The sequence below is a fragment of the Sebastes fasciatus genome, chromosome 14 (genome assembly GCF_043250625.1).
Source record: "Sebastes fasciatus isolate fSebFas1 chromosome 14, fSebFas1.pri, whole genome shotgun sequence".
In the NCBI taxonomy this organism is placed as follows: domain Eukaryota; kingdom Metazoa; phylum Chordata; class Actinopteri; order Perciformes; family Sebastidae; genus Sebastes; species Sebastes fasciatus.
The window spans coordinates 22,446,980-22,473,914 of NC_133808.1; the positions used below are offsets into that span (position 1 = coordinate 22,446,980).

At 40.4% G+C, this 26,935-nt stretch overlaps 1 protein-coding gene across 3 annotated transcripts in view; it reads left to right on the forward strand.

Annotated features, from left to right (window-relative positions):
* Nucleotides 1–26,935, forward strand: part of LOC141782869 (ephrin type-A receptor 6-like) — a 191,182-nt gene that overhangs the window by 129,962 nt on the left and 34,285 nt on the right. For all 3 annotated transcript variants that reach the window (XM_074659686.1, XM_074659684.1, XM_074659685.1), the window contains exons 6-7: nucleotides 24,894–25,018; nucleotides 26,267–26,429. In XM_074659686.1, the coding sequence (XP_074515787.1) occupies nucleotides 24,894–25,018; nucleotides 26,267–26,429 (288 nt within the window). The remainder of the gene's footprint in view (nucleotides 1–24,893; nucleotides 25,019–26,266; nucleotides 26,430–26,935) is intronic.

Here is a 26,935-nt window from a genome sequence, read left to right on the forward strand (position 1 = left end):
GATTTGATTGACTTGGTCAGTCGAGAATATCTCACTGTTGGTTGCTTTTGCTCTATATATGTAGAATCATTGTTTTTGAAAAATGATGGACTATTTATAAAATGGCCTATGAGTCGTACACTGTTCACCCAATACAAATGTGAAGACTTAATGCACTCTTAAAATTTTAATTCAGCACTTAAACCTCATCATCGTTTTTTCACTTAAAATCCAATGAACGGAGTACAGAACTAAACATATATCTGTCATAATGCTTTCTTACTTTCAACATTAAATCAATACTGTAAGTATAAAATCAAGAGCCCAGAAAAAAAGCCCAGAGATGTTTCAAGGAACCTCCCCCGGTAGATGTTTTTAAAAAAAAAACACAGAAAAAGGAAACAGAAACTCAGCCGGAGCTTTGCTCACTGATCTAAATCAGTTTAGTTTGTGGAGAAACTTCTATAATGTGCCCCTTAGACCTGTGTCGGGGTACACGTCTTTGTGTGTTAATTTCCATTTAGACACCTTATGCATTATTGATTCTCACACTATTAACACATTAGAGCCTGCAGATGGCGTGGTCTCTGATATTCTCCAAGTCTCACGGAGAAAGAACATCTATTAGTTCTTGTATGTGTGTGTGGACATTGAATGCCCATCTATTAGGCTATTCACCACTGCGTGTGTGTGTGCAACCGAACCACAGATGGATGACACACACAACTCACACACATGCTTCACTAGCAGTAAATCCCCCACAGGCTACACAGTCCTGTTACCAGAAGGTTTTCCTGTCAAAGTGTCCTTGAGTGCGACAGTCAACCCCAGCCGGGTCCCTCATCACCAGTCAGATAGGAACCTCTGCAAGATTTGTAAAATATGATGTGAATATTCTTGTAAAGAGCTGCATGCTGTAGAACCACAGAAGCACTTAGAGGGAAACTGTGTCAGACTGTTGTAGATGTAATTTTATCAAATTCCTCTGGGATAGAAAGCAATTTTCTTCATCAGTGTTTTCACCTCAGCCGTACTTTTCTTTATCAAGCACAACAGTCTCATTAGAAAATATTGCAACGGTAATTATTTATGACTTCACACACAGACGCAGATTAACTGTTCATTATTTTACCAGTAGACTTTTATTACTGATAGTGTATCAGATTTCTGGATTATCTTATTAATGTATCTTATCATGCAATCATGCATTGACATCTTTAAAAACATTTTATGAACCACAATGATGTCAGCTAAGTCTAAAGTGATTTTTTTCTTTAGTTCTTTTAGTTGGTTGGGAGTTTTCACAATATCTTCTCAAATCAGCCTTGAAATGTTTCATCTAAATGCGCTTAGAGGAAGAACTGTTCAACTCTGAAGTGAGATGTGTCCAAGACAGCTGTCTTGGAACATCTTTAGGGTATATCCACCGATAGCCAAGGGACAGAGGGTTGTATTGAGGGGGTTGATGGACAGAAAAAAAAATCATGACGTTTGAGACAAGGGAGACTGAGGGATTAAAAGACAGAGTGAGGATGAAGGTCCCCTGTGTGATTAGAGCCCAGAGAGACATGAAGGAATGGAGACAGAGGGGACGGGTGGGTTATACAGAACAGAGCTGCCCACTTTATAAGATGCTCATATCAATTTTTTTATGCCAATAATATGGTACTTCATCTTAAATATAAGATAGCATATTAGGTTCATTATAGGTATAAAAAAAGAAAAACTCGAATTTCCTGGAACTTCTATAATATTAGTACTTATGTTCATTAAAGAACACATTAAAAACATGAAAGAAAAACATGTTTATGTATCTTTCAGGACCTTCGCCTTGCTCAGTTTTCTGAGTTTTTGTCTCGTAAATTTATGACTTTATAATCTGGCAAATTTGTGATTTTTTTCTCGTAAATTTGCCACTTTAATCGCGGAAATTCTTCTTGTAATATGACCCCCCTCCCCCGGCTCCGTAATTATAATTTCTGTTACCTACAATGGCCCTAATACGCCGTCATAGAAATATATGCAAACCTATTACAAAAACATTTTGTTTGGAAATCGGTTGTATTTCTTATTTTGTAAAGCTGCAATGTGGCCAAGACCAGTTTACTAAATACACTAACCGACTCGTCACCCCATTCGAGCTACGCCATGTAAACACAGAATTAACTGACACACGGTTGACGACCACTTAACAGAAGTAACTATTAAACTATTAGATTAATCGCCAACTATTTTGATAATCGATTAATCATTTTTATTCATTTTTTTAAGAAGAAAAAAAGTTAAAAATTCTCTGATTCCAGCTTCTTAAATCTGAATATTTACTGGTTTCTTTACTCCTCTATGATAGTAAACTGAATATCTTTGAGTTGTGGACACAATAAGACATTTCAGGACATCATCTTGGGCTTTTCGAAACACTGATGGACATTTTTCACCATTTTCTCACATTTTATATACCAAACAATTAATCAACATATCGAGAAAATAATCCACAGATTAATCAACAACTATAATAATCATTAGTTTCAGCCAAGCCAAGTTGCACTTCTCTATTTGAGAGAGTGTTCATGCTTGTATGTAATACTCAACATAGTGCGACAGTGAGAACCGTGAAGCCCAGAGAGGGTACGGACTTAATAAAACAATAATATCTATTATTTATTAACAAAAGTACTGTGTCAGTCCAGGAAATTAGACTAACCTTTGCAGAGAGCCGGAATGAGTAAACAAAACAAAGTGCCTCCTTCCCTCAACAAACATTTTCTCTTTCTTGCATCCTATTATTATTGTGACTATATATTTTTCCACTGCAACAAGTCAATTCCCCCAAGGGATTCATTAAAGTTTCATCTTATAAGCGGAAGATTTTTTGGGGGGAGGTGAGGATGAGTAGAGATTGGGTCAGGAATAGATACAATGGGAAGATGTCAGGTAGAGCGATACAGACAAAAACAGGAGGAGAGAGAGAGAGAGTGATTTAGACTCAGTGGTGCGTAGCGGCTACCAGCCCATGTTGTCATTGACAGGAAGTGAAGGGTACATGCCTTCCTCAAGCCAGCTTATCCCGCTGACCTCATGGGGACAGTGTGTGTATGCATGTGTGTATATACGTTACAGAAAGAGAGTCTCTCTCTCTCCCACCAGGACTGAGTGATGCTCCCAGTGGCTTGGTTTCACCCCAGTGAACACACACACTGAGCTAATGGTGAAGCTGTGGGACCAGATGTGTGTGTGTGTCTGTACTCAAAAGTGGGTGCAAACTAAATAAACTTCTCACATGCATCTGTTTGTGTGTGTTCATGTATGCAGGGAGGAAATATACATTGGGGCTTGACCAGTGTTTCTCCTTTTTGAAGCGACTGCCAATGCAAAGTATGTCCAGAATCATAATGATACGAGTTGGAAGCGGCTCTGTAAGGAGGATGTGTTTGTTTCAAATCTAGATCTTTGTTGTTATAAGCAAGGTTTGCTCATTAAGGCTTTTTAAAATTGATACTGTTCATTCATGGAATGAATAGTGGATATTTTGTCCCGGTGTTCAATTGTATTTGTTTTAGACTCCATTCTTTGCTCACAAACATTTTTTAATGATTAGAATTAAAGTAATCAAAAGGATCCAACCCACGCTTTAGTAAAAGTTGGTAGAAATTTTCCAACAAGGTTAGACAACAATTATAATCTGGATCAGTTGCACAATAAAATTTGATAAAAAATGACTGGACAGAATTAGATGTTTAATTAGGGACAAAACACTAGTAAGTGTGCAGGGAAATTATTTTTCTCTGTTGTTTTGGGAGCACTTCAGGACATTTTCAATACATTGTGAAGAAACCTCTTGCATTCTTTCTAATAGCCAGCAGGGGGCGACTCCTCTGGTTGCAAAAAGAAGTCTGATTGTATAGAAGTCTATGAGAAAATGACCCTACTTCTCACTTGATTTATTTCCTCAGTAAACATTGTAAACATGAGTTTATGGTCTCAATCACTTGTTTCAAGTCTTCTTCAATACAGCATGATGTTCATTTAGTAAATTATGGTCCCATTTGGAGTAAAATAGACCATAAAGCAGGGGATGCTTTAGGGTGTGGCTATCTTCTGATTGACAGGTTGCTACCACGGCGTTGTCCGGTCTGGGAGATGTCGGTGTTTTCATCTTAAAACTTTAACCCGTTCGATTTCAGTTCGTGAAAGTTAATTTTAACTTTTTTGGTCACCTAAAAATATCTTATTCAGCGTTTGGTTGTACTTAGCTCCACCGTCTTGTGTCACTTCTGGTTGCGAAAAACCAAGATGGTGACGGCTAAACAATGGGTGACGTCACGATGACTACATCTTATATACAGTCTATGGTCTGGACACATACACATAAATTCACAGATATATAAATAAACATAACAGTAGGTTCTTCTAGATACATTGGTCCAGTAGGACAATAAAAGACAGGATGTACAGTAGGAGTAGGATGAAGAACTCTGTGCTGTGGCAGCTACAGTGTAAGATACACAGTCTCACAGCTCTGAAGTTGAGATGCTTCGGATTCCGGTCACAGGATAAAGGATGGTAATTGGCTTTCTCACATCACCAAAGTGTTGTGTTACCTCCTGGAGATTATTGACAGTAATAATGAATTCCTGTGAGCTGAAATTCAAGAGAGGTGGAGCAGCCTTAGGCGAGAATAAACACAAGTTGGCACTGGAAGAAAGGAGCAGAGTGGCTGATTGTATGTTCATAAAGACCCGTAGTACAGTGACTACGTCCACTTCTTATATACAGTCTTTGCTCTGTACACCAATGAAACTTCAATAACTCCTTGTACCTACCTGACAGAATCTTTGCTATGAATACTTCCACACCTGTACAGTTAATTTTAATAGACACCTATAGGAAGATGCTCATGTTACTGGTAGACATCTTATTTGTCCTTACACAACTTCACAGATGTAGGACAAGGACACTGTAAATAGGACATACAGCAGGTTACGGGCTGATGCAACATGCTGAACAATGCAGAAAGTAAGGATGCAAAAATTAGGATTTGAAATGCGAGATGCAGAACACGGGACATTAGATGTAACACCCAGCCTTATTAAGGCCTTGTTTCTTGTATTAACTGTCCAAGGCACAATATATGTGCATGATTATAGGGGACCTGTTGTGAGAATAGGGGAAAAAAGTACCAAACACACACGCACACAGAGATTTGGATTCTTTCTTTAGCCACTCGTGTGTGCATTTATGTATGAGTTATTGTATTTTTCATGAAGAGCACCTGTGCGTATTGACTAATTACATTTTCTCTTCTCATATGGTTATCCATGCTAGAAGGCAAATCAAACCTCCACTGTTACCTGTGAGTATTTGGGGGATTCAGCCGCGATATTGTGCCTTGAAGATCACCTTTTCCTCTCTGGATGTTTAAATATGAGAGTTAAAGCTCAGCTTATTGATCTGGGAGTTTGGGCTGCAGCGAGTGTAGCTTTGCTGCATTCACTTATATTTTACTTTATCCTGTCCTTTTGTGCGCTGGCGAGGTGTTGCAGGGCTAGGATGCAGTCTTGCATCATATTCTAAGATGTATTGATGCACGTGTTTTTACTGTACATGTACGCGCGTACATATGGCGAAGCTAAAAGCATACAGACACACACACACACAAGATGAATAACATCAGATACAGAAGTAGAACTGAGCGACTGCTCTTTTCCTCTTTGTTGTTCAATCATTGCTATCCAACCACACACATTCATAGGGAACTTCTGTACAGAGAATGAAAGCAATGATGTGGAGTCAAGAAGTGTGATATAGATGCAGAGAGAAAGGAAGAAAGTCTATGTGTGTGTATGTGGGTGTGCATCAGTATGACAGCTTTCAGAGCAGCCCTTCTTGGCCAGCTGATTCTCTCCCATCTGAGATCCTGAGTGAGGATTATAAAACCAATCAGCAGACGGTGATTGCTGCAGCCAGCCTGTGATTGGATCACAACCCAGCCTCCGTCGTCAGCTCTGCAAAGAGAAAGAGTGAGAGAAGAGCAGAACGAGACGCAGGGAAAGAGAGAGATAAATAAAGAGTCGTCAGAGGGAAGGCCAGTGGTGGGTGCAAGAGAAAAAAGAGAAGAGGAGACAGAGAGCATAAGATCAGGATCTTTGGTGTTTCCCATCAGCCTTCGCTTTCCAAGTCATATTTATGACCAGCACACACAGCAGATTTACTCCGTGTGTGGCCTCTGTTGGTTACCTATCATATGGACCACTTTCACTCTCTTCACTTCCCTATTCAGCTAAAAAAAATGATCTATTATGCCCAAACAGTACCCATTTCTGCTCTACATCCTATTTCCACAGCATGCTGTATGTCCTTGTTATCCTAGCATGTTAAATGAAAAGACTGGGCTAAAGGAAAAGGCCCAGGTCTGACACAACAGGCTTTAAGTGATGAAATGGTGTCTTTTTATTCATGTATTTTTCCCAGTGAACTACCTCTGGGTCTGAAAAGTGAAGCCAATGCTGAAGTGCCTTAAACTTGCATTCTTTCTAGCAGCCAGCAGGGGGCAACTCCTCTGGTTGCAAAAAGAAGTCTGATTGTATAGAAGTCTATGAGAAAATGAGCCTACTTCTCACTTGATTTATTACCTCAGTAAACATTGTAAACATGAGTTTATGGTCACAATCACTAGTTTCAAGTCTTCTTCAATACAGCATGATGTTCATTTAGTAAATTATGGTCCCATTTATAGTCAAATAGACCATAAAGCAGGGTATGCTTTAGGGCTACCTTGTGATTGACAGGTCGCTACCACGGCGTTGTCCGGTCTGGGTGTTGACCGTGTTTTCGTCTCACAACTTTAATTCTTTCACTGTGTGTTTTCAGTTCATGAAAGTTAATTGTAACATTTTGGTCGCCTAAAAATGTCGTATTCAGTATTCATTTGTACTTATCTCCACCCTCTCGTGTCACTTCTGGTTGCAAAAAAACAAGATGGTGACAGCCGAAAACCAAGACAGTCCACAAACCGATGGATGATACCACGGTGACTACGTCCACTTCTTATATACTGTCTAATTTTTCCTTGTTTAAGGCTGATTCTAATGCTGGGATGGTATGTTAGTTTGGTGGTTAGGGCTCCTGCCTCACCGCAACAAGGTGTTAGGCTTTAATACATACTGTAGCCCCGGTCCTTTCTGTGTGAAGTTTGAATGTTAGTTTTGTGTTTGTGTGGCTTTCCTCAAGGTTCTCAGTTTGCAACAGTCTAAAAACAATGTAGATCAGGCTGGTCTGTCTGTGTTTGTCTGTGTAACAGTCCTGTGGTAGACTGGAGACCTGTCCCAAGTTATTTCCGTGCCTTTCACCTGATGCATGCTGGGAGAAGCTCCAGCAGAGTGATATATAGTAAATTATAGCCCTGGCTCCCCACAGTCTTCTAAGAAAGTGGAAAGGGCAAAAGCTACTTTGAAAACTACATTATTATTTGATATGGTATAGACCTCTTTCATCAACCGGAACAGTGTTAGACTCTTGAGCCATGATATCATGGGATTCCATGCTCCTTTACACAAGAGAGCAATAACAACTTAATTAAATTAATTGGCTCAACCTGTGTGGTGATACAGGTAACTGCAGAAAGCACAAAAAAATAGAAAGTTGTTTTTGTCACTCAAACGTTCCTCATCTTACTTTCATTCACACATATATCACATTAAAGGCTCTCCAATGCCAAACCAACACAAAGCTTTTATTGTAAGTGTTGATTTAGTCACAGACATTAACAGCTACCCTCTCGTTCAATAGAGATTTGGACATTTCCTGGAACGCTTTTGTTCAGTTCAGTTTCTATCTTTGTGCTCTTGTTGCTGTCTCAGCAAACATCAAGCCTCCAACACTTCATCAAGATAAGTCCAAAAATGTACTGTGCTTTTCATGTAGTCGGAAAAGCCACTGGCTCCATGCCGACATCAAGGGCTTTGTTCACAGGTTTTTCTGGCACTGGTTTGACCAATATGTGGATTTGAAGAGTAACTGTATAATCAGCACTTTTCACTTAAAGCAGTAAATAGTGATTTTTATCCAATATTCAGTACATTTAAATGATAACTTTCTTGAAAAAAAGGTCTCTGCTCAGAAATAAATGAAGGTGTCTCACATTGACAAGTGTAGTATAGATCAAATTTGAATGAATTTGTAATTAAATAAACTACATCATTTAAGAAGTGGCCAGACAATTAGCTCAATATATGATTCCTACAAGAGAAAAAAATAACATAGGCTCTGCAGATATGTACAAGAAAGCGAGGAATCTGTCTTTCTGTATGTGCTTCGCATATCTCGTGAACTGCTCATTCGATCTACTTCACACTTGGCGGGTGTATTGCTGGGGACCCCATGGAGTGCTTTGTCGAATTTGGTGCAAATTGGACTCGCGACACGTTCAATACTAATAAACAAGCGCTCTGATCCGCAGCTGGGACGGGGCTTCAAGGCTCTGTGAATGAGCATGTCTTCCGCAGCGGGTAGATCGCGGCTCATTGATTTTCAGTTTTGCTTCTGGATGCTGGATATACTAACGTTACAACCAAACTCTTCTTCGCTTCCCTGGAGTCAACGAGCACCGAGTAGCACTTCCATGGGGCAAAGCAATGGATGGGCACTGCACTACTGTTTATAATGGTATGCACTGTACATAACAAGATGAGTATGTGTGCTTGTGTAGACATAATGAATGTGTGCATCTGCGATATGATGCTAGCAGGTGTTTGCTCACTGTTTTTGTTGGCAGGTTTGTTTAGCTGGCTTCCCATGGGGCTCGATGTGACCTGGGGCATCTGCTGCCCCCTGCCCATTCTCTGCCCTTCAGCGCCCCCTTTTATCTTTGTCCGTGACCTGCTGCTACCAGACACACACACACACACACATACATACATAAGGTCAGACTAGCTCAGTTTGTGGAGAAAAACAACAGATGTGGAGTCAATTAATTACAATACAAGAGGTGATTGCCATAAATACTAAATGTCTGAACTTTGACATATCTGCATTTCGCTTTTAGGTCGAAAATGTGGACTGAGACAGTAACATTCAGGCTGTTATACAGTATATGGGATAGAGTTGGATTTGGGTGTACTTTTTGTGGAGGACAATGAGAGAGAGAGGTGATAAGGGCTGGAAGAAGTGAAAATGAGGTGAGGAGGGGCATATTAGCACAGCTGGGCCCAGTTGGGAGATCTGTGCCTATGTTGGCCTTGTATCTGTTTATTTGTATTCAGGTTGCAGCAAACACTCACCTGCTTAATATGGGTAACATCAGAGTTGGGGTGGGCAAGGGACAAAGTCATACAGTTAACACAAACTTTAGGGATGCACATAAAGGATTAGTGTGAATTACTTGAGAGATCAGTATGAAGTCCCAAGTAATTGATATAAGTAAAATCGCCCCAAAGCTTATCTTTTGTCGTAGCGTTGCAGGTCCTGACACCAGCGACAAGAATGATTCAAAAAGCCTGATTTGTTCAGGGACGGAGATGAGTTTGTTTGAGGAGTTTGCTTTACTGGATAAACATCATTTATTAGATTTAACCACCCACACTGATCTATTGTGATCACTTTTTTCTGAATAAGCTTTTGTTCATGTGTTGAAAGTACAGGTGGGCTGCATTAACATGTCCACAATGACAATGCTAACGTACTAATATTTACCATCTTAGTTTAGCATGTTAGCCAGAAAGCGTTTGCTAAAGTACAGTCAAGGTTGATGGAAATGTTTTGCACGTATTTGGAAGAGTTGTGGACTCAAGTCGCACGACTTGGACTCGAGTCAGACTCGAGTCACAAATTTGACTTTAGACTTGACTTGACAAAATCAAAAAAGACGTTTAACTCGACTTGGACTTAAACACCAGTGACTCATGACTTTGCTTGGGCTTGAGTCCTTTGACTTGAAAATACACCACGAATCAATTCTTTTCCCTTCATTTCCTGAATCAACAAATTAACACGTTAACGCTTTTCATTCTCAGCAAGTCGACACTTAATTCCCCAGATCCACTATGTTTGAACCGATCCGACAGCATCCAATCAAGTTGCAAGAAAGAAAGGAAAGAAGGATGAAGAACGTTACATTACTTAGCGGCAGTGGAAAAAAATGATACCAAAGAAATTTTCGTTAGCGTACAAAAACTACACGGACAACAACATGAATTGCAGTATGCAAAAAGTGTGCGTCGAAAATTAGAGACTGGGACACATATGGCATTCCATTTGTTGAAGAGTGCACTATGACTTGTTTAGGACTCAAAACTCAAAGTTTAGGACTTGGGAATTGACTCGGGACTAGCCCGTCTTGACTTGGGACTTCAGTGCATAGACTTGACACTTACTTGCGACTTACAAAACAATGACTTGGTCCCACCTCTGGTATTTGGTGATGATGGCACTAGTAGATGAAAACCTACCACCAAAGTTATTACAATTAATCACAAAAGGCATGTGAATGTCTGCACCAAATTTCATGGCAATCCAGTCAGTAGTTGTTGAGATATTTCAGTCTGAACCAAAGATGCATTTGCAGAAAACAAACTCAGTGTTGCTCAGTTCAGAAGTGTCTAGAAGGTAACCCGCAAATTGCAAAAACAACCTGTCCTAACCTTAACCATTCCAGATTAAGGCCTAATCTTAACCATCTGTCTAGTTTCTAAATTTGCATTGTTCTCGTCTAGTTACAACTAGAAATAATGGTTTTGCTCCTCTATTTAAAACGCCATAGAGCCCCTAAGGAAACAGCCACGAGTAAATCATATGTTACAATCTCTATCGCTACAAATCTGCTTGATAAATCATTCAGCCTTCTGGACAGTGGTGGATTACAGAAAGACCTTCAAGCCTTTTTGAAGGCTGTCAATGAGCTGCCCACATCTAAAGTGTTGTGTGTGGTCATACAGTATATCTTCAGCCAGCCCCTCTGAGCCTTCCAGACGTACAGTAAGTCACCTATTCACCAGTCAGCGTTAAGAATAGCTATTCCCCAACATCGCTATTCAGCAGTGTTCGGAGCAGGTGGGGAGTTCGAGGAAAAGAGATTAGCTATTTCTACTCCACAAAATGATTTATGCCCAGACTTTTATCAGGAAACTTCGTTCCCCCCCCCTGCAAAGATCATTTCCCCTGACTTCACCTCACAACGGGAACTATTTTAAGCATTGGCTCATTAATACAGAGTGATTGGATTCATTGTTCTGCAATCCTGATGGATGTTCTCTGAAGTTTCCTCTCTCTCTACTCCCACCTCAATCCCCTCTTCAATCTTCGGGTTGAATTTCCTCCCCAGAATGCAGCGCCATTGTCTTTTGAAAGTTAGATAAATCAGTTGCCAATGCCTTTTGTCGCTTCAGTTCATTTAAATGAATTTGCATTAGCCTCACTCCATAAAGCCATTCATAATGACAGCAGTTCTAACTTCAATCTCTGTAGGCCTTTATATATTTTAACAACCATTGAGGACACACTCAGCTTAAGGCCTTACAGTTTATACTCCATTTCCTGTGTATTGAAATATAGTCAGAGTGAGACATCAAATACAACTGAAACAATTGACAAGCTTTCTTTTAATAAGCTTCTTTTTGTGAAATGCATCATGTACATGACTCAACAGTCACCACTCATTCATTTGTTCATAAGTTCTTCTCATGTCAGACATTTTTTATTAAACTGTGAATCTGTCAGTACTGTAGAAGTGATATTAGCCTTTAGTTCACCCTCACTCCGCAAATGTGCCCCCTTGAGCAATAGACTGTTAATATTGATTAGTCGGACACTTTTCTTAAGTATCAGTTTGTCCCACTTTTGCTGGCTGGTAAATGAAAGTGCCAGCAAGTAATAAAAAAAAACAGTTGTGTATACCAATGTGAGGCGCCACACCAACCGACAAAAGAAAAAGATTAACAGGTACGAGAAACATCCCTGCAAAATGGCATTTTCTTTGTTCCATAGAAAACATGGAACCGTGACCTTTTACACATTTGTAGAAGTTGCGAGCGATTGGTTCAAACGGGAACTGCATTATTCTCCTACACGTTTACTGTCACCTTGTGCATCATGAGTGCTTTTAAAGTACATGCTGCCTGCTGTATTCAAGCAATCCTTCATTGTATCAATTGTGTGGGCTATTTTAACTCCAGGAGGGCTGACTTTGACAGCAGGGTTGTGTATGGATGGCTCTGCTTGAAATGAGCTCTATAGGAAAGAGCGTATTGCCACTCCGCCTGCTGTGTGTTCTGCTGCAGTAAGTCTGCTCTGGGTGCTATAGGAGGGTCGACTGCTATTTATACTGTACCTCCACTGCAGTGGCACTCCACTCCTCTCCCTATGCACTCCTATTCACAGAGGAGAGGAGATTTGGAAGCTACTGAAAGTTTTTAATCTGTTCTCAAATGCAGGGCTACATTTATGTGTAACAAGTATTTTCTTTTTCACCACAATTTTGGTCCCTGTATGTGTAGGAACCCGCTGAAACAGAAAATATGTAAAGTAAGGATTCACCGATCTGACTTTTTCAGTCCCGATAGCGATACCAAGTACCGATCCACTACCACTGTTTAATTAAATATGCTGTATGCCAAATAATACTAGTGATAATAGTATTGTTTTTTATCCAATATTATGCATTTAAATGACAACTTTCTTGGGGAAAAAAGAACATATTCAGTTGTGTCTGCTCAGAAATATATTAAGGAGGTTTTCACGTAGACGAGCAGTGTAGCGTGGATCAAATTTAAATACATTTGTAATAAAATAAACTACATCATATAAGAAGTGGCCTCACTGTGTGGAAGTGACTGGGATCATGCTTTTACTGTATGTGTAAGGCAACAGCAGGCTGGACTTAAACATTGCCTTCTTCACTTTGAAAAACAAAATGTAACAAATAAATGCATAGATTTACTTACATCTATTTACATAAATTTACTAAATTGTTTATTATTAAAATAATAAATTGTGCACCAGCAACTTTGTAAAAAATATTTAACAGGAATTCAAGTGTAAACCTTTTTAATGCAGCAACAAATTGGTCAAAACTTGCACAGGAATTTAAATTCAGCCAGTATATATAGTATAAAAATATAGAATTGAATTTCCGCACCATTGTCACCAATATTCAATTCAGCTATATGAGTCAGTATTGGCCCGATATCGGTATCGGTGCATAGGGAAAGTACATTTGCCTACTGAAACCCATAATCATAATAATCAAAACCATCACTTCCATTACCATCACCAGTTTAAAGAAATCAAACTAACACCAAACCAATTTAACTTGATTGAATCCTACGTAGCCTAATCCCGTGTTGTAGAATTAACGGACTTATTTTATCCACAATTTTTCCATTGATGGTCCAAAATGCTTCCATATATGACTTCACCGATGGTTAGGTGTCTTAAGTTGGAGAATGAAAATGAAAGTGCAATGTGTGTTTTATGTAACGACACTAAACTGGTGAGAATGAGGCCTCTTTTTTTAGGTTCTTATCCTAAAAGGATATTATGCGCATCGACATCTGTGTCTGCCCATATCTGTGTCACTTTCCAATACTGAATGCTTGGTTTCAACCATAATGAAGCTTTTAAGTAGCAGCATGAGAAGTGGACAGGGTGTTAAGGACGGGGACCGGCAGGGAAATCAGCTGTCAGCGGCCAGATACTTCCGTTCTTCTCATTAATTACTTTTGGGGAATGAGAGGTGGAGGCCAAATGAGTATTGATTGTGGTGGGCCAGTATAGGGCCGGTTCCACTGGCCTTTCCCACACGTCATTGCTTCTCCACGTCCTCATTAAGTGGGAACAAGAGGGATCAGAGGCAAGCGGGGACCCTATTAAAGACGGGACCTCGGAGTGTCAGACAGGCTAGCTAGCACACAAACGTCCTCCACGAGACAGTAGACAACACTTCTTTTCGCTTTTTATTAAGGGTGATCCGATCAGGAGTTTTCGCGCCGATCACTGGAAGCAGTATCGACCGATTCTGATCACGGGGTCTATTTGAAGCCTTCTCTTCTCATCGTGTTGCATTATTACCTCCGCCAAGGCCAAAGGCCTGGAAAGAGGTATTGTTTTCACCAGCGTCTGTGTGTCTGTCTGTCTTTCTGTCCTTCTGTTAGCAGGAAAACTCCAGAAGTTCGCGATGGATTTGAATGACATGTTTTGGAGGGGTGGAGTGTAGCGCAATGAACAATCCATCATATTTTGGTGGCGATCCAGATCATGATTCGGATTCAGGAATTTTTTTAAGAATTCCGATTAGCCTGAGCATTAAGACCTCAGGGTATAACACATGCACAGTGCAACTGATGACGCGTTGATGACGCATGACCCCGTCTTCTTCTTCCTTCTGAGAGCAGAGAGATACGTGTGTGGCTGTGTGTGCGGGAGCTGCTGGCCGTTTGCAGTGAGAAAGAAAAAAGCGGTACATGACGGGATGAGAGACGACGTAGTGTTACGTTATACAGACATAACAAGGCTGCTGAATGAGAGAGGCATCCGCCGATACGTTACACAGAAACACATCAGTTAATTTATTAATAATAAGCCGACCACCTCACGACCTCAGACAATAACCCTATATTTTTATGTTCATGAATTATAAAATACCACACACACACCTCCTCGTATATATCGGCAATCGCTGGTTGTTGGGCTGACGATGGTCGGTTGGAAAATTTGAACATATCGCCCAACCCTAGTGACTCCCTCCGCTGCCGGCTTAGCAGCGCAGCAACGATACTCCCCCATTCCGTGTCCGTACCTACCTGCGCTACAGTCCCGCCTTGAACAGGCTTTAAAAGGGGCTTTAGAGACACAACTCACAACTTCGGTGAAGCCACTTTAGCGGCGCATAGGGAAATTGTCTCGCATGTTTTGCGTCCTCTGACCTTATAGAGACCGCCGATGAAGTTATTTACAAAAAATATTGGCGAATACCGGTCGGAGGCCGATCGATCGGTGTATCTGTCGGCCTGTCTTTTAATCCCTCTTCCGCTGCTGTCAATAAGAAGACAAAGGTTTAAATGTTGCAGGCTGTTTGCAGGTTAAAGACCATCCAAAGTCACACTTTATCTCCCTAGGTATCTTTGATTTGCCTCTCTTTCCTTGTTCTTTTTTTGTTACTTTCCTTACTGCTATTTTCCACTCCACTCTCCCACAACTCAAATCCACAGAAAGAGGAAATAGCTCTGAACTCGCAGAAAGGTCTCTTTCCTTTTTCTCTTTTCCTCTCCGCCTTCCCGATCCCTGCTTTTGTTGCGTGACTGATGATTTTAATTACCTGTTAACTCCCCGTACTCAGCAGATACACATGATAAATGGTCCGGGTGACTGTTGCAGCCACCATCTGGATGGGGCAAAGGAGGCTTAGGAGCTTTTCTCCACTGTCATACCAGAGACAGCCGCCACAGCAGGGGGGGATTGCAGGTGTACCGAGGGAGAACAAGAAACTGTCCCAGTTTAGATCCAGTTGACAGCTATTTAGTGTCATAGGGGTCACATCCATTTTTCCTGTCTGAGACTGCAGGGAGCAACAATATGCCTCTAAAAGAAAGCAGCCCATATCACCACAGTGGGGAGAGAGATTGCTATAGACGATTGGCCAGCAAATTGCAGCACTTTATATGGAGATTGTAGAGAAGGAGATAGAGGAAGGAATGTGTAGCTACCATAGGTAGTGTGCACAGTGCAATGGATGCAGAAGCAGGCACTATGGGCCATGTACAGGTGCTATGTTATGACCGGTATCATCTTTGAAGACTGAATTCAAAGCTCCCCAAAGTTCTTGAAGCATACTTGCTGCAAAAGTGCAAGAGTAGCAGAAATCTCCTGGTGAAATGGATAGCAACCCTGTACAGGAAATGGATAGTCACTAATATGAAAGGCATTATTAACAAAAGCTGTTTCCAGAGGCGGATATTTCATTTCACTGTTGGAGGGGGGCAATAAACAAGCAATTCCTGTTCCTGAAGGGGACACTAAAGGAGGCAATCTTTGGAAACTTCAAGATATGTATGTTTCCCAGGAATGGTGGTGTCCAAAATGACTCTTTATTTGTAAAGCCACAAATAAACTAACAAAAAAACACATATTAATTGTGCGTTTTAGAGGTGCTGGTGGGCAGATTTTTGGACTTTGGACAGAGCCGGGCTAACTGTTTTCCCCTGCTTGCAGTCTTAATGCTAAGCTGAGCTAACAACCTCCTGTCTCCAGCTCCAAACTTAAAGGGAAACTTTGCCGATTTTCAACCGGCTTTGTATCGTTGCGTTGTGGGTAGTATGTGCAAATGATTGACGCTCGGTTTCAACGGCAGTCCTCGTCCAAAGAAATTCTTAGTCGACTGATACGATTTTATCAACTAATCGAATCAAATCAACAGATCTGTTTCTCCACAAAGAATCACACAAAAGCAACACTTTAAATCTTGTGTTTACCAGAGATGTGATCATAAGTTTCTTGGAAATAAGTCAGTCAGCATGAAAGTGCATAAAAAATTATATATCGACTAAAGAAGTCTTAGTCAACTGAGATCAAAACGACCTATTAGTATTGAGTAAGAGAGGGCAGCCCTGATGGTTTCCCTCTGTGTTGCCAGCGCCCAAAGCTCCCCACTCATTTGCCGGCAGTCATTTTGCATCATGCGGACGTTTGTCGGCGGGTGAGCGGGGGGCTCTGGTTGCTCGCAGCGTGGAGGAAGGAGGAACGTTGTTGCATATACTACCCCAATCCAGTCTCACGTATAAATATCGTGACATTACACAGACATTCGGCGTGTCATTTTAGACTTTTTGTGTGACATTTGTACACCGCTTTTTGCGTGTCATTTGTATGCCACGCAAACGTCCGCAGTTAGGTTTAGGCAAGAAAACCAATAATTTTGGTTATGCAAAAAAAAACACTTGGTTAAGGTAAGGGAAAAGGGCATGGTTGGGCTTAAATAAGTAGTAAGTAAACTAAGTAAAACACATACGGACACAACGTAGCACAACTACAGAAAACATGTGACAATCTGGTGTCTTGGTTAAAAATCCGGTATTTGTTGGACCCATCCATCTCCCCACCATAAGTGGTCTTTCTTGCTTTTTATACTACGTCACTCTTACCTCAGCATATATACGTGGATGTGTATACATTGCACACACTACAGGATACATTGCGGTCAAATGACACGTGGAGATCAGGAAAGGCTTTCTTATTGCATGCTAAACGCCTCGCACATTACCGTGGCATTTCTATGCGTTTTCATGCGAACAGGCTGACTATCCGTGATACAAAGCTGGTTAAAAAACAGAAAAGTTGCCCTTTAATGCTCAAACATAGATAGGTATCAATCTTATCATCTAACTCTCAGCAAGCAAGCTGAAAATGTCAAACTATTCCTTAAACACATATCTTGACAACCCAACAAACAGGCCCATGTTGCAGGGAGATGTGATTCTCAGGTGGATACCACCGAGTTCAGTGTTAATGAGGCAACAATTCCAATTATACTGTGCTTGATTGAGTTGAGCAGATCAGTCACTTATTTATACTCTATAATTAGACTCAGACCCAACAGTTGATTTGACAGTCGGGTCTCTGTGGTGTGGCCTGTGTGTTTATGCATGGAGTTCATGGCAGAGAGCAGATGACCCATAGTGCAATGGGAATGACCTCCAGCATTAATGAAGGGTAACGATGATAGTCCCCAAAGCAGATCCCATGTCACTTTAATTGTGTCTTGTGGTTTGTAAAAGCAGCACACACACATACCCACACAGACGTTCAGACACACACACATTACAGATTCTACAAATGTGACGTTGCTCCAACTGATTACTTGAGGTCCCAGTGGTAACGTTGGAGATGGCTTCAATTCATTCATTCATTCCCTTAGTTCCCTGAGGCAAATATGAAGTGCTTCTGAAGCACGCCACGTATTCGTCGATGGCAGGCGGCGCTCGGAATTGAGTCGAATTGCATTGAATTGAACTAATTTGAATCAAATCAAAATCAGGTGAATTAAATATTTGTGCAGCAAGTGTGCGCATGCAGGTGTTTGTTCCAGTAAATCTTTTTCATTCTATTCACCAATGAAAATGCATGCCGAAAGAGCAATTTGGGTCGGCCGCAAGACAAAGACAACCAGACACCTAGAAGAGAGACAGACGTATCAATATGACTGTTGTAAACAAGAGCGCCTATATTGTGTATGTGTGTTTCTCTCCATCTAGTCTCTCTATCAGCAGTGAATCAGTGGAGTGTTAGGACATCGTTTAAGCTCTCGCACAGCATCAATACTGGCTCTATTGATTTTTTTCAAACAGTTAATGGAAGCCTTTAGGGCAGGAAAGCTAATTAAAATCATATGCAGGTCAAGCTCATTTAAAGACTCCCCATTAGTTTATGTTTAGCTTAACCACGCTTGACTGGAAAATCCATCCATCGGGCATCGTAATTGACTGGTGTTTCTAATGGCTTTCCAATGCTCCCGAGTTCCTCTGGCATATTTCATGCTGCAGCTCTAATAACCCACATACGGAATCATTAAAGACGGTTGCAGCGTGTCCTGTATCCTCAAAGTATCTCGCCGATGCCTGGAGACAGTGATGTGTTTCATACTCCAGCCTTTAGAAAAATGCAACCACAATGCAAACAGAGGCAGACGCTGTAGTTTCTAGTGTGTGTGTGTGTGTGTGTGTGTCTATGCTTCGATGTCATGAGTCTTCATTGATTGTTTGTCCACAATAGAAATACTATCCACTCATGTAGATGAGTTTCTACTGTAGCAATGTATTGTTACAGTCACTTCAGGTTTACGGCTTCTCCGCCTCAAACTCTATTTATATAAATAAATAAATTACATTACATCTAGACAGCACTGACTAACTCATCAATTCAATCAAGAGACCAATACTTTTAATGAACAATGTATTCAACACTAATTGTAGTCCAAACATCCATTGCATACAGTATATAGAATGAATCTAGATCACATAAGTCAGCCCTTTCTCCTAAAAATGACGTTCCTATACATCTAAACTGCATTCTCAATTACACTTGGAAAGAAACGTAACCAAATTAAATTGTTATTTTTAAAGTTATTATTATTATTATTATTATTTTAAATATAGACTTAAAAATGAGAAAAGTGCAAAGTTAACTGAAGAGCTAATAGAATAATCGCCAAGCGTCGGGGAGAAGAAGACACTGAATTTGTCCAAAAAGAAGCCTATTAAGTAGGTATGATTGTTCAAAATAAAAAAAATGGATAATACAGACAGAGATTTGTATTAAAAAGTTCAAAGTAATTTGCTCAAAATTCATCGAAATCGCTCGTTTGACACAAACTTCCTAATGCGTTAACTATTTGGGTTAATTGTGCAGTTTATCAGTTGTTCTGTACCGTTATTGTTATGCATTGAAGATAATATCAAATATCCATAAAATCTATCTCTTACTCAGGAGTCATCAGTTTACTCAACGGCTGAAAAGGAAAACGATTGGGAACCACTGCCCCAGGAAACCGCTGTTCATATCCCATGTGAAACAAAAAGTCAACGTTCACTTACGTCATTTTAAGCCAAACCATGATGTTGTTTTGCTAAACCTAACCCAATAGTTTTGTTGCCTAAACCTAACCAAGAAGTGTGTTTTTTTTGTTTTGTTTTGTTTCAATTTACAACGTTAATCAAGTGTTTAAAACTGCGAACATAATCCAGGAAGAAAACACGTTTCCCTCAAGATGTAATGAGAATGTAGTTTAGTTATATGGGAACATCATTTTGTAGGAGACAAGATTATATCCACAACGTGAGCTCAGGAAGGAACATAGGAACATATAGACTCTAGCTGGAAAATAGACTGTATATGTTTTTCTTTAGGTTTGGGAAAATGGCTCAATTAGAGCAACTGTGGCTTTTGTATGATTGCTGTGGGAAGGAATGTGAAAGTGTCATGATGAGTTCTGTCTTGACATGCAAACACAGCTGCCACATTTCCACTGGCTATTATTTTCTTCCAGTCCTGCTTCTCCAACAAACACATTGTTTTTACACACGTCAGACTATTTGTGTGCAAGCACACGTCTTGTGTGCTTTTGCTTCCTGCAGACTGTGTTCCCTTGTTTGCTTGCACAGCTCGTGCGAGTGTGCGTTGTGCGGTGCCTTGCGGTGGGAGGCTGATTTGAATCTGTGAGTCAGAGGGAGATTGTATTTAGGCTGTGTTTATTGTTCCCTATCAGGGGCCAATATGCTAACAGCAGATGCCAGCCATCTTGCCGTGTCTTAGTTTGATGCCTCCGCTGCATGACTCTAGCCGCAAACCACACCGCCCTGCCGCCACTGTTGTATCCAGCTGGCAGAAGCAGCGCAGGAAACCTTGCAACGTCGCAGCCTCAACAGAGTGCTTCATTAGACAGAGTTAGATCAGATAAAATCCCCCTGAGATGAATTTTCTCTGCCACTGAGGAGAGACGGAGCAGAGGATATGAGCACGCTCTGACTGAAATGGGCATATGAGAGGTTATATGTGGTAATAACACCTAATAAGATGTCAAAAGCATTGGCTTATTGCTTTATTTTCTACTCCAGCTGCTCCATACTCTCTTTTTAAGATAAAAATTATACACATGCACTCACAGTAAACCCCTACATACACATGTATGTATATACACACACACACCCTGCCCTTTCAGCCTACTGATTATGCTGATATTATTAGCCATTTTCACTCACGCATGATATTATGTTGTTCTATTTTTGCTAACATCTCAGACAACCTACCAAATTTGAAATGGCTATTAAGTTGGTGGTTATTAAGGAGAAGCCAAGCATTAAAATGCATTTAATGTAAAAGTACTGGATGCTGCACAGTGCTGTACACCTATCCCCTCCAGCCCTGTTTCATCCGTCACCACGTTTTGATCCAGTTCAAGTTATTGACCTGAGTTGTTGGTTGCTTGATTAACTGCATGTTTTAGTGATTTGTAATCACAGTCATCATGAGTTGGGCATGTGAATAATGTCCTACATGTTTGTGAATTATTTCCATAAAATGAGAGTTGTTTTATAGATATTCCTCTTTTGCTAACACACGTTGTCCACATTTTAGAATACAATACAATCACAATCTCACAGATTATTGAAATGTTCTTATTATATTAAAACCACAGCACCATAGGGGGCAACTGATATTAGTCTTTTGAATACTGCACGTCTGTGTCCACTTCGTAGCTCAACTTTTATCCACAGAATTTGAGAATTTCTGCTCCTCTTCTGCAAAACCTTGTATCAAAGTCATATTTAAATCTCCATTACTCTCATTAGTTCAAACTCTTCACCTATTGGAGCTCCTGCTTCCCAATATACCAAGAGTAAATTTGTTCCCACTCTGAGCATCCGATTTGACTGTTATCAGCTCATTAAATGTGTGTTATCAGTCGTTATATGCCTGATAGATGTGGGTCAGTAGGGGCCTACTACAACTACTACTTTGTGAAAGTGAAACATGTTCTAACCAACGTATACTCATACAGCGGTTCCTATCATATCTTTTCCGTTCGTTTTCCTACGAATGTCCAGCAACACATGTCAGTTTCCACTTGTTACATGCATACAGTCTTTTCAAAACACACTTCCGTCTTCACAGGAAACAACTTTATTAGGTTTAGGCAACAAAACTACTTAGGTAGGGTTAGGAAAGGATCCTGGTTTGGCTTAAAATAACACCAGAAGCAGCGTTACTTAAGTACGTAAGTTACGTGACAAATAAATCAACGTTGACTTCTGGTTTCACACGGGACGCGAATGCCAGTCTCCTGAGCGAAAGTCCGATATTTTTAGACCCACCCATCCATCCTAACTTCCTACCTAAGCGGCGTTCGCCACTCTTTATACTTCCTGGTTCACGATTACATGGATTACATACAAATTTATTTTGTGGAATATACACAAATTACAGTGCATTACTTTTTGTCAGGAAAGCTACAAACAGTGTATGAGACCACACTGGTTCTAACACATTGTCAAACTGAATAAAGCGTTACATTTTGAACACAAATAAAACAACTCGTTTAGGTTTAGGCAACAAAACCACCTAGTTAAGTTTAGGGGAAAAGATAGTGTTTTTGGCTTAAAATAACTATGTTTGAAAAGTGAAACTTAAGGTTGTGGGTTGTGAACATAAAGACGAGTAAACGTTATTGGTTTCAGATGGGATGCAAACCCCGGTCTCCTGGGAGAAAACCCTGTGTTTTGTTTAAATTGTCGTCAGAGCCTGACTTCCGCTTTTGCTCCCGTCATAATTACTACCATCGCTAAAGGTCACCATTTTCTTTTATTCCTTCTTTCGGTGATAGGCCATGTGAATAGATGACAAAACCTACTTGTACTGTAGCAGGGCCCTTCTGACGCACATCCATGAGGCTTATAATCACTGATGACGGCCATTTAATGACCTGATAACGGTCTAACTGGCTGCGCTGAGTGCGGAGGGACATTTGGAGATGAGCAGGAAAGGAAGGACCAGAGGACATAGCGTTAAAACCATCACATGTGTGAGGATATAAAGAGATAAAGCCAACCACAGATGGAGAGCGAATGGACAAAAAGAAGCAGGTGGTGAGGGAAAAGAGAGATGAAAATAAGAGGAATGAAGGGAACAGAGGTGTTCATTTTCTATCAGATTTGTAGCAGTAGGTCTCTAGCTAACAAGCTCAAACCCCTACAGCCCACAGCTCTCATGTCATCTAGCCCCCCGACCCCCAAACCCTAAACCTCCATCCCTGATCCCCCATGCTTCCCCCTAATACCCAGCCTCAGACAAAGAGAGAGCTGCATTCCCCCGGCTCGCTACTGTAGAACAAATGAAAAATAGTGTCTTTGGCATCATTTTACTTTGAATACACCTGAGTAAAGCGGGCCAGCATTGTATATCCACATAATGAGTCAGCTCTGTAACATTAGATGATATAATACACAATAATGGCTCTCAGGGCAGTTACATCTGCTGACCTCTCTCGGGAGCACCAGCGCAATTATTCACCCAGCAGAAATTCATAGAGCAAAGCTAATGCAATTCAGCCCAAGAAAAGAAGATGTAGCTTTCCTCAACTTATTTTCAATTAAAACAAGATGATCTTATGGGAGAATAGCGGTGTGGATGTGTATTCCCAGAGACTTGAAAGGACTACAGCCTATATTTGAAATACAATAATTGAGCATCAGCATGGATGTGTGAAGATTATTGCTGACAAGGTGGACAGGTGTTAATATACTATGTGTGTGTGTGTGTGTGTGTGTGTGTGTGTGTGTGTGTGTGTGTGTGGGTGTGGGTGTGTGTGTGTGTGTGTGTGTGGGTGTGTGTGTGTGTGTGTGTATGCACACACGTTGTCAGCCATTGGATTTCTTGGTGTGCTATACAGCCTCATTGTATACTGGCTGCATCATAGAAAAACTCCTCGCTCTGTATTCAGTGCACATTCTTATCAAACTGACTGCTTGCTGAGGTCAACTGGTTCTCTCTAGATCAACAAGACCAAGAGTCTGCAGCTCTGTGAGGCTACAACATCACAATGCTTACACTAACAATGTTAGCATGCTGGTTGCTGGTTGCAAAAAGAAGTCTGATTGTATAGAAGTCTATGAGAAAATGAGTCTACTTCTCACTTGATTTATTACCTCAGTAAACACTGTAAACATGAGTTTATGGTGTCAATCACTAGTTTCATGTCTTCTTCAACACAGCATGATGTTCATTTAGTAAATTATGGTTCCATTTAGAGTCAAATAGACCATAAAGCAGGGGATGCTTTAGGGCGTGGCTATCTTGTGATTAACAGGTTGCTACCACGGCGTTGTCCGTGTTTTTGTCTTACAACCTTAACCCTTTCACAGTGTGTTTTTCTGGTCATGAAAGTTAATTATAACCTTTTTGGACGCCTAAAAATGTCTTATTCAGCCTTAGGTTGTACTTAGCTCATGTGTCACTTCTGGTTGCAAAGAACCAACATGGCGACGGCCAAATTGCCAAACTCAAGGCCTCAAAACGGCAGTCCACAAACCAATGGGTGACGTCATGGTGACTACGTCCACTTGTTATAAACAATCTATGGTTAATTGGCACAAACTACTCTGAGAGGATATCATTAGTTTTACAGATATTTGGTCCTAAACCAAAGTATTGAACAATAAAGGAACAAAACGCTACATTAACTCACATTAACTTAATGCATTACAACTTAATTTGAATATATAATCCATTAGCCATGGACCATACCAGCAGCAGCGGCCTGCAACATAAACATCACAGTACACAAATGGTTTACAGACCTCAAGTAAAACTGAATCAACAACATCATCTTATTGGGCTCTTAACCTTCAGTTGATTGCGTTGTCCTATATTTCCCCTTGTGCATCTTTAGAAATAGAAATAGATCAAGCGCCTTGGTAGCTGAATGGTTACAGCGCATGTTGCCATATAAACGTCACCTTGAAACTGCAGAGCTGCATCAACCACACACTTGAAAAATCTAATTTTATCAAGCAGTAGGGAGGTGTTCAGTCTTTCCTATATATAATTAAGCAGCATGCCCAAGCATATTTCATTTGTGGTATTTTTGTAGTTATCATTTTTTCCTTTAATTCTCTGTGGAAAGCAGACAGGCCAAATGTTTGGAGGGGAATCGTGCATACATGTGAAAATCAGCCTCAAGTCAATTCTGTTTTGCAGCTCAGTACTGTTTATATTTGCCCAGATCTGAAGGCTAAGTGTGTACAAAATCAATAACCATATTAATTTGATTCACTTTATTCATCAGGATACTCACCAAAGATGTCCGGAGTCATTCGATTGTTGTGACTATAGTAAAGACATTGAAGCTGAAGCTGTGTGTTTTGTGTTCAAACCAGGTCCGTCTCAGGTTGGGACTCTGAAAAAGGACTGGGCCTCTCCAAACAGCATCGCTCTCTCCTGGCAGCAGCCCGAACAAACAACACTGCTCATCCTCGACTACGAGATCAAATACTATGAGAAGGTACAGTTACTTCTGTTTATGTCCAGATCCAGTCTTAAATTGAAGGGCATTATGTAGGTATAGACATATTATTATTCTGATCCTTGTTCAGGTGAGAGACTTATTTGTAACAATTTATTTAGCCGAGATTTCAAGAAAAAATAAGGATCATGCAAGTGTGTAAAATGTGTTAATGGTCCTCCATTGTTTTGTTATTCATAAGAAAATCAACTGATATTTCTAGGTCTTTATGGTTAAACACGAACATCTGGCATCAGACCAAAAAATCTTCATGGCTCTTGCTAACTGCACATCCTGGCACAACAATATAGTCCACTGATTAAACTGGGATTTGATCCTGCTAAATCGTGTTATCCATGATTTTGTCCAAATAAACAGAAGTAGTGCATGAAATGTTGAGCTCTTCAACACAGCATCAGCGGAGATTGTTTGAGCATCCTAATAGGCTAAGTGCTCAAATATCTTGTGGAGGTCTCCAGTTTGAAATCACACTGTTCTGAATTATTGTTGGACAGATACTGTATATTCAGTTGTAGATATAGTATGGTTTCAATGTTAATCATCAATTAAAATTGAGCTTTTTTTAGTTGTTTTTCCTGAAACTGGATGTGAGGGCATAAGGTAACTTTGTTTTTTTGTGTAACCAGCAATTTCTTTTTTGCAATTTTGAGATTCAAGCACAGTCCTTGTGCAGCATAGCAATATCTGGAATATTTAGGAGAAGAAATACAGTATGAGCTGCTGTCGTTGGGCTGAGTTTCAATAACAGCCAGCCACATCAGCTCCTCTTATCTAATCAGTCCAAAGAATGGCTTTCTAAGGGGGAAAAAAACTGTTATTTTCCTGCAGTTTAAGGGTCCCAAGGCACAAATACAGTCTATAGTACCCATTATATGATTATAAAGCACTTCAAATATGCTTCCAAGGACATATAATAACCTTATAAGCTAATCTTTTTAAGCTGAATAGACAATTCATAATGCTCTCTCTGCATGATTATGTGCACATTATTTTGAAAGACCATTTAATCTATTCAGTGGTTGTTCCATGAAAAAAAATTAAACTTGTCTATTGCCTGTGTTAAAGTGATAAAGTTTGAAGGCAGTCCTTGTCACTGGTTGTGCAATCAGCAGCCGCCAAGACACAGTAACACATATTGAGTGTAAATTGAGTTCAATCTGGCCGTCAGTCATTAAATAATGTTAGGTGGAAACCTGTTAATTAGATTATTTTGATCATCTTCCACAGGAACATGAGCAGTTGAGCTACTCGTCGACGCGCACCAAGGCTCCCAGTGTGATCATCTCAGGTTTAAAACCAGCCACCTGGTACGTCTTCTGTGTACGCACCCGCACGCCAGCTGGATACAGTTCCTACACCCCGAAATATGAGTACAAGACTACAGGAGACTGTAAGTACCTGGGACCATTGACAGCACTTGTTACTGGGGAGGGATGCAGCTGTCTCAGTTTGTATCTGTGCTTCTTTTCACGGCAAAATAATATAGAAAATGGGATATTCTCCAAAACATGTTGCTGCGTCTCACCCCTGAAAACGAGTAGGATAAAATTAAGACTTTGGTCTAGGGTTAAGATCATGATTAGCATTAGGTTTATATGAGGTTAAAAGAACAGTTTTTCTTCATCGTAGAGAATATTTAAGGTGAAGTGTGCAGAAATCATGTAAGGTGATGGCAGCAAACAAAACATCTCACTCTCAGTGTCAGGTTGGGATGATGCTTCATGTTGAAAAGGGTCAACCATCCATTATTAATCTACATTGTATGAGCAAACACAAGCAGTCTCAAAATCCATCAACAAATGTATTGGCTGTATCAAGGCCCAGCCCAGTCTCACAGTAATAAACCCGCCTGTCCACCGGAAGAAAGCGTGTTAGTGTCACGTTTTGTGTCGCCGA